Source organism: Bos javanicus, chromosome 1 (assembly GCF_032452875.1).
Source record: "Bos javanicus breed banteng chromosome 1, ARS-OSU_banteng_1.0, whole genome shotgun sequence".
In the NCBI taxonomy this organism is placed as follows: Eukaryota; Metazoa; Chordata; class Mammalia; order Artiodactyla; family Bovidae; genus Bos; species Bos javanicus.
The window spans coordinates 152,448,588-152,460,613 of record NC_083868.1 but is presented as its reverse complement, the minus strand read 5'-3'; the positions used below and the strand labels follow the sequence as shown (position 1 = coordinate 152,460,613).

The 12,026-nt window shown below is 42.2% G+C and overlaps 1 protein-coding gene across 2 annotated transcripts in view; it reads left to right on the top strand.

Moving 5' to 3' along the window:
• HACL1 (2-hydroxyacyl-CoA lyase 1) overlaps positions 1-5,718 on the top strand; it is a 38,720-nt gene extending 33,002 nt beyond the window's left edge. The window contains exon 17 of one of the 2 annotated variants that reach the window (XM_061425095.1): positions 5,563-5,718. In XM_061425095.1, coding sequence (XP_061281079.1) covers positions 5,563-5,595 — 33 coding nt within the window. In that variant the 3' untranslated portion in view covers positions 5,596-5,718. Of the gene's footprint in view, positions 1-4,038; positions 5,113-5,562 lie in introns of those variants that run through there. The other variant, XM_061425105.1, reaches the window with a different exon arrangement.
• Positions 5,719-12,026: the final 6,308 nt, after the last annotated feature.

Sequence of the window (12,026 nt, the reverse complement as noted above, 5' to 3'; positions counted from 1 at the left end):
TTCATATCTCGGTTCAGACTTCAGCTTCTTTAGCATTAGTGGTTGGGGCATGGACTTGGATTACTATCATATTGCAGGTTTGCCTTGGAAATGAACAGAGATCATTCTGTCATTTTTGAGACTGCACCCAAGTACTGCATTTCAGACTCTTTTGTTGCCTATGAGGGCTACTCCATTTCTTCTAAGGAATTCTTGTCCACAGTAGTAGATATATTGGTTATCTGAGTTAAGTTCACCCATTCTAGTCCATATTAGCTCAGTGATTCCTAAAATGGTTTGTAAATACACACAATGGGTTATTATTTAGCCGTAAAAAGGATGGAGTCTTAGCACTGCAACAACGTGGGTCGGCCTTGAATGCGTTGTGCTGAGAGACTCAAGTCAGAGAGAGGTGAGTGTCATATGACCTCACGTATGGAGCCCAAAACAAACAAAAACCCCAGCTCATAGGTGCAGAAAATGGGTTGGTGGTCGCCAGAGTTGGTGGGTGGGGAGTGGGCAAAATGGCCTATGGGGGTCAAAAGGTACAAACTTCCAGTTATAAATATAAGTCTTCGGAGATGTAATGAACAGCATGATAACTGTAGTTAATAATACTGTGTTGCATATTTGAAAGTTGCTAACCAAATAGCTATTACAAGTTCTCATTACAGTAAACATTTTTGTGACTATATGTAGTGATGGATGTTAGCTAGATTTGTTGTGATCATTTTTTGATGTGTACAAATATCAGGTCATTGTGTTGTATACCTGAAATGAGTATAACGTGTGTGTGTGTTAGTCGCTCAGTTGTGTCAGACTCTGCAATCCCATGGACGTAGCCTGCCAAACTCCTCTGTCTATGGAATTCTCCAGACACAAATACTGGAGTGGGTTGCCATTTTCTCCTCCAGGGGATCTTCCTGACCCAGGGACCGAACCCACGTCTCATGTCTCCTGCATTGGCAGGCAGGTTGTTTACCGCTGACGCCACCTGGGAAGCCCCTGAAATAAATGTAATGTTATGAGTCAATTATGGGGCCTTCCCAGTGGCTCAGTTCAGGGGCCACAGGAGGTGCAGGTTTGACCCCTGAGTCAGGAAGATCCCCTGGAGGAATGTATGGCATCCCACTCCAGTATTTCTGTCTGGATAATTCCATAGACAGAGGAACCTGGTGGGCCACAGTCCATAGGGTCGCAGAGAGTGGAGCATGACTGAAGCAACTTAGCATGCACGTGTGTCAATTATACTTCAATTAAAATTTAAAAACAGGGAGAGAAAGGCTTTGGCATAGCCTCTCATAGGCTCTTCTCATAGCAGAGAGAAGAGATACTTAAGAAGAAGCATGGTGATGGGGATGGTGAGCACAGAAAGACTAGGCCAGAAAGATGATGAGTTAGGTGAGATTAGCACAGTTTACATGGAGCAAGCAGCCAGACTGTTTTAAGATAGGTCAACTTTCAGAATCTGCTCAGTACCTTTGTGGGTTTATTGATTACCTTAGAAAGAAACTCTTTGTTCAGATAATTCTGTCTAGCTAGACACCCAATAGATAGGTTTTAAAATCCCGTGTCCTTTTGTCTAGCTGAGCACCGACTTTCCAGTAGCTGGGGTGTTAGTGTTGCAGCCAAGAGCCCCTCCTCCTGGCATCAGAGCATCAGAGCACTAAGGGCTAAAGCCCTGGTAAGTGCGGTCAGAGCACACAGACAAAACAGACCGGTGTTATAGTCACAGGAGGGCCCTGACTGATGTCCTCTCTCTGCTACCACGTTCACCTTTCTAAGTGATCTGCTTCTAGTGGTCTGTTGTGGGTTCTCTATGAACCTGGAGGATATTGCTGGAGAAATATAGCCTCCTACTTCCTCTTTTATAATTCCATGAGGATTATCCTTGTATTTTTTTGCATCTACTACTTCAACATATGTGTCTTCATTCCGGTAGAATTCCACTTATATTACAGTTTCTTAGCTGTTTACTTTTCATTGATTAATTATGTGTCCATTGCCATTTGTCATTTTTTTAAAACAAAGTACAGTTGATTTGCAGTACCATGTTAGTTTTAGGTATACAACATAGTGATTTTTATAGACTACACTCCATTTAAAATTATTATAAAATATTGGCTATATTCCCTATGTGTGTTAGTCGCTTAGTCGTGTCCGACTCTTTGCGACCCCACAGACTGTAGCCCACCAGGCTTCTCTGTACATGGAATTCTCCAGGCAAGAATACTGGAGTGGATTGCCATTCCCTTCTCCAGAGGAACTTCCCAACCCAGGAATCGAACCCTGGTTTCCTGCATCACAGGCAGATTCTTTACCATTTAAGCTACAGGGAAGTCTATTCCTATGCTGTGCAATATATCCTTGTAGCTTAGTTACTTTATACAGAGTAATTTGTGTCTCTGAATCTCATACCCCATCTCGTCCCTCCGCCTGTCCTTCTCCCCACTGGTGACCACTAGTTTGTTTCTATATGTTTAAGTCTGAAAAGATAACATGCACCCCAGTGTTCAGAGCAACATTATTTACAATAGCTAAGATATGGAAGTAACCTAAGCGTCCATCAACCAATAAACGGATGAAGCAGATTCTTGTATGGACTTCCCCGGTGATTCAGTGGTAAAGAACCTGCCTGCCAATGCAGGAGACACAGGTTCAGTCCCTGATCTGGGAAGATGGGACATGCCACGGAGCAACGAAGCCCATGAGCTGCAACCACTGACTCTGTGCTCCAGAGCCTGGGAGCTGCAACTGCTGAGCCTGCAGGCTGTGACTGCTGACGCCCGTGCACTGCAGAGCCTGTGCGCCTCAGAGCCCGTGCACCTCAGAGCCTGTGCTCCACAGCAGGAGGAGCCACCGTGACGAGAAGCCCGCACTCTGCAACTAGAGAGGAGCCCTCGTTTGCTGCATCTAGAGAAAGGCCCGTGCGGCAGTGAAGACCCAGCACAGCCATAAATAAATGAATAAATAAATTTCTAAAAGATGTGATATACATGTACAATAGAACACTATTCAACCATAAAAAAGGAGATCCCATGATCTGCAGCAATGTGGATGGACCTAGAGGATATTATTCTTTGTGACATAAGGCAGACAGAGAAAGGGAAAGAGGAGCGACACTGGGTGTTGTCACTTCTTGATGTGGAATCTGAAGTAAAACGAATGAATGTGACTGTGAGCAAAGAAACAGACTCAGATACAGAGAACAGACTGCTGGTCACCACTTATCACTGATTCATGGTGTAGCGGGCTGCTTGCTGTACAGGGAGGACCTAATCTCTGCAGTTGCCAGTGTCCAGGCTCTATGGGTAGGATAGTTTCTGTCCTGGGAAAGGCTTCCGTGCACTGCTCTTTCTACCAAAGTTCTGCTTAGATGTGGGAGCTTGGTCCTCTTTCCTCCCTCATCTCCTCCTTTTTTAAAAAATTAATTTTTATTGGAGTATAGTTGGTTTATAGTGTGTTGGTTTCTGCTGTTCAGCAAAATTAACAGTTATTCATATATCCATTCTTTTTTAGATTCTCTTCCCATGTAGGTCACTACATAATATGACTAGAATTCCCTGTGCGATACAGTAGGTTCTCATTAGTTACCTGTTTTATATATAGTAGTGTTTATATGTCAATCCCTGTCTCCCAGTTTCTTCCCTCCCCCACCATGCCTTTTTCCCCTTGGTAACCATAAGTTGGCAAGAATACACACAAGAACTATACAAAAAAGGCCTTAATGACCTGGATAACCATGGTAGTGTCATCACTCACCTAGAGCCAGACATCCTAGAGTGTGAAGTCAAGTGGGCCTTAGGAAGCATCACTACGAACAGAGCTAGTGGAGGTGATGGAATTCTACCTGAGCTATTTCAGATCTTAAAAGAAGATGCTGTTAAAGTACTGCACTCAGTATGCTAGCAAATTTGGAAAACTCAGCAGTGGCCACAGGACTGGAAAAGGTCAGTTTTCATTCTAAACCCAAAGAAAGGCAATGCCAAAGAATGTTCAAACTATCGTACAGTTGCACTCATTTCACAAGCTAGCAAGTTAATGCTCAAATCCTTCCAGCTATGCTTCAACAGTATGTGAACCGAAAACTTCCACGTGTACCAGCTGGATTTGGAAAAGGCAGATAATCAAATTGCCAACATCCATTGGGTGATAGAAAAAGCAAGGGACTTCCAAAAAAACATCTACCCCTGCTTCATTGACTATGCTAAAGCCTTTGACTATGGATCACAACAAACTGTGGAAAATTCTTAAAGAGATGGGAATACCAGACCACCTGACCTACCTCCTGAGAAACATGTATGCAGGTCAAGAAGCAACAGTTAGAACCAGACATGGAATAACAAACTGGTTCGAAATTGGGGAGGGAGTGTGTCAAGGCTTGTCACTCTGTTTATTTAACTTATATATGGAGTACATCATGAGAAATGCTGGGCTGGATGAAGCACAAGCTGAAATCAAGATTGCTGGGAGAAATATCAATAACCTCAGATATGCAGATTACACCACCTTCATGACAGAAAAGGAACAGGAACTAAAGAGCCTCTTGATGAAAGAGGAGAGTGAAAAAGCTGGCTTAAAACTCAGCATTCAAAAAACTAAGATCATGGCATCCAGTCCCATAACTTCATGGCAAATAGATGGGAAACAATGGAAACAGTGACAGACCATTTTCTTGGGCTCCAAAATCACTGTGGACGGTGACTGCAGCTATTAAATTAAAAAACGCTTGCTCCTTGGAACAAAAGCTATGACAAAGCATATTAAAAAGCAGAGACATTACTTTGTTGACAAAGGTCCATCTAGTCAAAGCTATGATTTTTCCAGTAGTCATGTGCAGATGTGAAAGTTGGACCTTAAAGAAAGCTGAGCGCCAAAGAATTGATGCTTTCAAACTGTGGTGTTGGAGAAGATGCTTGAGAGTCCCTTGGACTGCAAGGAGATCCAACCAGTCCATCCTAAAGGAAATCATTCCTGAGTGTTCATTGGAAGGACTGATGCTGAAGCTCAAGCTCCAATACTTTGGCCACCTGATGTGAAGAGCTGATTCACTGGAAAAGACCCTGTTGCTGGGAAAGATTGAAGGCGGGAGGAGAAGGGGACGACAGAGGATGAGATGGTTGGATGGCATCACTGACTCGATGGATGTGAGTATGAGCAAGCTCCGGGAGATGGTGATGGACAGGGGGGCCTGGTGTATACTGCAGTCCATGGGGTCACAAAGTTGGACACAACTGAGAACTGAACAATGACAAACCATAAGTTTGTTTTCTACATATTTCTGTTTTGTAGTATTTCTGCTTCTTTCATACTCTATAGTTTTTTTGTCTGCCCTGATTACTATTAATGGGGCAAGATTCAGAAAGTGATATTAGGTTGTTTTGTAGGAAGAGACAGAAGATTCACTAATAGATTTTTAGCTCCTTTTTAGGAAAAGCTGTAGATCAAAGACAAAACTCATTTACCCCCACTGTGGCTAGTGTCGTTATAATGGGACTTTTGGATTTTAGAGCAAGCAAGATAGGATATAGTTTGATGTAGTTATTTCTTTTGACTGAATATTTGTTTCTTTTCTTTTTTTAGGATTTTCACTGGCTGACCCGGTCTAATCTGTAAAGATGCCAATGAATGACTTGAAGAGTTTTCTCTTTCCTATAAGATGGAATTTTATTTTTCAAAACAAAATTACTATAATCTTAAAATTGTCATGCAAAAATTAAATAAAACATTTCTGAGTGACATTTTATAGTATAGGAATTGATTAAAAATATAAAAAGCTACCAGAATCCTACCACAGAAATAACCATTTACAGATGGAAGAAGGGGTTAATTACATTGTATTGTGACTACCTAACTGTTGAATTACACGTCAGTATTCTTTTAAACGAATCCCTTCTTAACATCACATATCTTTTAGAAACCTCTTCAGACAAAAAACAGTTTCAAGAACTGTATACTGAGAGGCATGTTGAGTGAGTTGGAATACCTGGACTGTTTCTGCCTCGTGGTTTATCCACTGACCACTTCGTTCGTTAGTCTGCCCAATGTCTGATGGGGCTTGTTCTACGCTATAAGTTGTGTGTTTGTTTTCTTTTTCTGGAAAGAACTTACCAAGCCAAAGGAGAAGTCACATCACACCCAAACTAATAATTTCAGGGTATATTTGGATTATCAACCTCAGTGTATGTGTACCACATTGAGAGCAACAGTCAGCAGCCTTAATATATAGAGAACTCTTGTTGATAAGAAAACTGTTAATGCACTAGTCAGAAAATGGGCAAAGGGCATGAATGTATAATTAATAGAAAAAAGCAAATGATCAATCAGAGTATGAGTATGAATACAAATGAGTATGTAAGTTAAACTTGAAAACCTCTTTTATACCCCAGCTCCTCGGCAAAGCACTTTTAAAATTACAGTTTTCAGCATTTGGTGAGGGTGAAATGAAGAGCGGAGCACTGTGTCGAAATTGGTGCAAATTTCACTGAGGGATTCTAGCAGTGTTTGTATTCACAATCATAAAGTGTTCATACCCCATAACTTTTGACCCAGTGGGCATATTTCAAGAATGTAGTTTAAAGAAATAATGAAATATTTGGTCAAATATTTATTTGTAAGCCCCTTCAGCATGGCTTTATTTAGGAACAACCCCAGTGTTTAATGATAAGACATTGGTTATATAAGTTATGGTTTTTCAACATCATAAAATAAAAATTGTGTTGAAGAGAATGTTTATTAATGGAGAAATAAATGACAACCCACTCCAGTATTCTTGCTTGGAAAATCCCATGGACAGAGGAGCCTGGTGGGGCCCGTGGGGTCCCAAAGAGATGTGACTGAGCATAATCACAGCTACAAAAATGGATGGGTTCAGGTCAGGATATACATCTTTACTCATTCACAGATAATATACATAGAGAAAAAAGGGGGCACGAAGTAAACCAAAATTTTGATATATCTTGGTGATGGTATGTAAGTAATTTTTATTTTTTGTACGTTTTTTCCTACTTGTGTAAGATTTTAAAATGAAAATTGTTATATAATTGTATTCTCAGAAACATTGTTTTAAGAAAATACTAGAAATGGAAATTATTTTCAGAGTTCTTGTGTATTATCTGCAGTTTTATATATGAATTGGGGTATAGGACTTTATATCTAAGTTCAGCTAGTTTGACTGTGTCATACACATCAGACTTGTATCCATCCATTGGCTTGTTAGGGATCTAAGTGACCTCCGCGAAGCGGTGGCCTCCAGCTTTGAGGTATGAGCTGAGGAGATGCTTGCATGAAGATGTGGTTTCACGTGACAAGCGCCTGAGATCAGGCCCCCCTCTTCCCCGGCAGGTCCCCTTATGGAGTTCTGCGACACACACTGCAGAGCCTGGGCTGCAGAGGAGAAGCAGAGAGTGGGTGGCCCTGTCATCTCACCGGGTGTCCCGTGCTCCCCGTGGACGCTTACCAGGGTCCAGCCCCGGTGGATCCAGGGAATTCGAAGCTGGGGCGGTGTCTGCGATCAGGAAACAATAGCTTATTTAAATGTTAATTAAAGATATAAAGAGTGGTTAAATAAGGATAGCTCAGCGAAGAAATTCAGTGAAGAAAAGAGGCTGAATAACTTGGTTTACCTTGAAAGCTAATAAAATTCCAGGACAAGGGATTTGCGTCACCTATGTAGGCCGCAGGCGTCCTCCCGTTCTCCCAAAGGAGAGGAGACACTAAGGCCTCCCCAGTCAGATCTTAGAAGCCCAGGCATAATTAGTAGGCTTGACGAGCCTCCACGCTCCAGATGGGAATTCAGCCAGAAGGTGAGAGAAAGAACGACATGGGGAGACCAAGCTTCGGTGAATAAGGCCTGCATTTTATTTTCCAAAGTAGTTTTTATACCTTAAGTTGTGCGTGGAGGATAATGGGGGAAGGTCAGCAGTCCTTGATCCTTATCGAAGCCAGGCTTTCAAACTTATCATATGCAAAAGTTTAGGTGATTTACATCATCTTCTGGCCAGGAGGCCTGTTAACATTTTATGACCCTTTCTTCATTTTTCTCTAAAGGTGATTATTCTAAAGTCAGGCACCACCCTCCGAAAGCATTAGATAAAGTGCATTCCTATAGGGCAAACGTGTGTTGGGCTATAAAAAGAAAAGAATTAACTCAAGGGTCCAAGGTTACAAACATTAAAGCTACTACTTACATTCCTATACACCAATTATATTAATCAATACATTCCCAGGGACACAGTAGGTAGGGATATGGAAACTTAGCAGCAAACATTGGCCCAACAAGTGAAAAACCCTTCACCAATACAATTTCTAATCAATCTTTTAACTGCTCAAAGGAATCTGTATTTAGACAGTTTAGAACATCTCATGCCTCTCACAGTTGGGAGGCTCTGAACAATCACATGTGGCTGGAAGAACCTGTTCAGGCAGGCTAGAGGACTTCCAAAGGAGTTTGTAGGTTGAAACACTCTTGTCATGCCCAGGAACTTTATTAACTGGAGCTGTAAGTTAACTCTTTTTCAGAGAGAGGTCGTGGGGGACAGCCCCCCGTAAAGTCAGAGGTGTAGGTGAGAGCACAAAGCAGTAAAGTAGGCAGACTCTGGCTTTGGGGGTGGATGCTCGAGAATTTCCAGGGGGACTCCTGAGGCTCGATCCTGCCTTTGCGTATGTCGAGCCTCCTTCCTCATGGCCTTTGCCATGGGCGGAGTTCCTCACGTTAGCTCCCGGCAGACGCTGGCCTCTGGAGGGCACGTGCCGTAGAGTTCAGTTCAATTCAGTTGCTCAGTCGTGTCCGACTCTTTGCAACCCCATCAATTGCAGCACGCCAGGCCTCCCTGTCCACCAACTCCCTGAGTTCACCCAAACTCATGTCCATCGAGTTGGTGATACCATCCAGCCATCTCGTCCTCTGTCATCCCCTTCTCCTCCTGCCCCTAATCCCTCCCAGCATCAGAGTCTTTTCGAATGAGTCAACTCTTCGAATGAGGTGGCCAAAGTATTGGAGTTTCAGCTTTAGCATCATTCCTTCCAAAGGACACCCAGGGCTGATCTCCTTTAGAATGGACTGGTTGGATCTCCTTGCAGTCCAAGGGACTCTCAAGAGTCTTCTCCAACACCACAGTTCAAAAGCATCAATTCTTTAGTGCTCAGCTTTCTTCACAGTCCAACTCTCACATCCATACATGACCACAGGAAAAACCATAGCCTTGACTAGACGGACCTTTGTTGGCAAAGTAATGTCTCTGCATTTGAATATGCTGTCTAGGTTGGTCATAACTTTCCTTCCAAGGAGTAAGCATCTTTTAATTTCATGGCTACAGTCACCATCTGCAGTGATTTTGGAGCTCAAAAAAAAAAAAAAAAATTAAATACAGTCTGACACAGTTTCCACTGTTTCCCCGTCTATTTCCCATGAAGTGATGGAACCAGATGCCATGATCTTCGTTTTCTGAGTGTTGAGCTGCCAACTTTTTCATTCTCCTCTTTCACTTTCATCAAGAGGCTTTTTAGTTCTCTTCACTTTCTGCCATTAGGGTGGTGTCATCTGCGTATCTGAGGTTATTGATATTTCTCCTGGCAATCCTGATTCCAGCCCAGCATTTCTCATGATGTACTCTGCATAGAAGTTAAATAAGCAGGGTGACAGTATACAGCCTTGACATACTCCTTTTCCTACTTGGAACCAGTCTGTTGTTCCATGTTCAGTTCTAACTGTTGCTTCTTGATCTGCATATAGGTCTCTCAAGAGGCAGATCAGATGGTCTGGTATTCCCATCTCTTTCAGAATTTTCCACAGTTGATTGTGATCCACACATTCAAAGGCTTTGGCATAGTCAATAAAGCAGAAATAGATGTTTTTCTGGAACTCTCTTGCTTTTTTGATGATCCAGCAGATGTTGGCAAATTGATCTCTGTTTCCGCTGCCTTTTCTAAAACCAGCTTGAACATCTGGAAATTCACAGTTCACGTATTGCTGAAGCCTGGCTTGGAGAATTTTAAGCATTAGTTTACTAGCATGTGAGATGAGTGCAATCGTGTGGTAGTTTGAGAATTCTTTGGCATTGCCCTTCTTTGGGATTAGAATGAAAACTGACCTTTTCCAGTCCTGTGGCCACTGCTGAGTTTTCCAAATTTGCTGGCATATTGAGGGCAACACTTTCACAGCATCATCTTTCAGGATTTGAAGTAGCTCAACTGGAATTCCATCACCTCCACTAGCTTTGTTCGTAGTGCTGCTTTCTAAGGCCCACTTGACTTCACATTCCAGGATGTCTGGCTCTAGGTGAGTGATCACACCATCGTGGTTATCTGGGTCGTGAAGATCTTTTTTGTATATTCTGTGTATTCTTGCCACTTCTTCTTAATATCTTCTGCTTCTGTTAGGTCCATACCATTTCTGTCCTTTATTGTGCCCATCTTTGCATGAAATGTTCCCTTGGTATCTCTAATTTTCCTGAAGAGATCTCTAGTCTTTCCCATTCTGTTGTTTTCCTCTATTTCTTTGCATTGATCACTGAGGAAGGCTTTCTTATCTCTCCTTGCTATTCTTTGGAACTGTGCATTCAGATGCTTATATCTTTCTTTTTCTCCTTTCCTTTTCATTTCTCTTCTTTTCACAGCTATTTGTAAGGCCTCCTCAGACAGCCATTTTGCTTTTTTGCATTTCTTTTCCATGGGGATGGTCTTGATCCCTATCTCCTGTACAATGTCACAAACCTCCCTCCATAGTTCATCAGGCACTCTATCTCTCAGATCTAGTCCCTTAAATCTATTTCTCACTTCCAGTGTATAATCATAAGGGATTTGATTTAGGTCATACTTGAATGGTCTAGTGGTTTTCCCTACTTTCTTCAATTTCAGTCTGAATTTGGCAATAAGGAGTTCATGATCTGAGCCACAGTCAGCTCCCAGTCTTGTTTTTGCTGAGTGTATAGAGCTTCTCCATCTTTGGCTGCAAAGAATATAATCAATCTGATTTTGGTTTGACCATCTGGTGATGTCCATGTGTAGAGTCTTCTCTTGTGTTGTTAGAAGAGGGTGTTCCCTATGACCATTGCATTCTCTTGGCAAAACTCTATTAGCCTTTGCCCTGCTTCATTCCATATTCCAAGGCCAAATTTGCCCATTGCTCCAGGTGTTTCTTGACTTCCTACTTTTACATTCCAGTCCCCTGTAATGAAAAGGACATCTTTTTGGGGTGTTAGTTCTAGAAGGTCTTGTAGTTCTTCATAGAACTATTCAACTTCAGCTTCTTTGGCATTACTGGTTGGGGCATAGACATGGATTACTGTGATGTTGAATGGTTTGCCTTAGAAACGAACAGAGATCATTCTGTCGTTTTTGAGATTGCACCCAAGTACTGCATTTCGGACTCTTTTGTTGACCATGATGGCTACTCCATTTCTTCTAGGGGATTCCTGCACACAGTAGCAGATATAATGGTCATCTGAGTTAAATTCACCCATTCCAGTCCATTTTAGTTTGCTGATTCCTAAAATGTAGACGTTCACTCTTGCCATCTCCTGTTTGACTACTTCCAATTTGCCTTGATTCATGGACCTGACATTCCAGGTTCCTATGCAATATTGCTCTTTACAGCATTGGACCTTGCTTCTATCACCAGTCACATCCACAGCTGACTATTGTTTTTGCTTTGGCTCCATCCCTTCATTCTTTCTGGAGTTATTTCTCCACTGATCTCCTGTAGCATATTGGGCACCTACCAACCTGGGGAGGTCCTCTTTCAGTATCCTATCATTTTGCCTTTTCATCCTGTTCATGGGGTTCTCAAGGCAAGAATACTGAAGTGGTTTGCCATTCCCTTCTCCATGCCATTTACTCATCTCACGTGCTAGTAAAGTAATGCTTAAAATTCTCCAAGCCAGGCTTCAGCAATACGTGAACTGTGAACTTCCAGATGTTCAAGCTGGTTTTATAAAAGGCAGAGGAACCAGAGATCAATTTGCCAACATCTGCTGGATCATCAAAAAAGCAAGAGAATTCCAGAAAAACATCTATTTCTGCTTTATTGACTATGCCAAAGCCTTTGA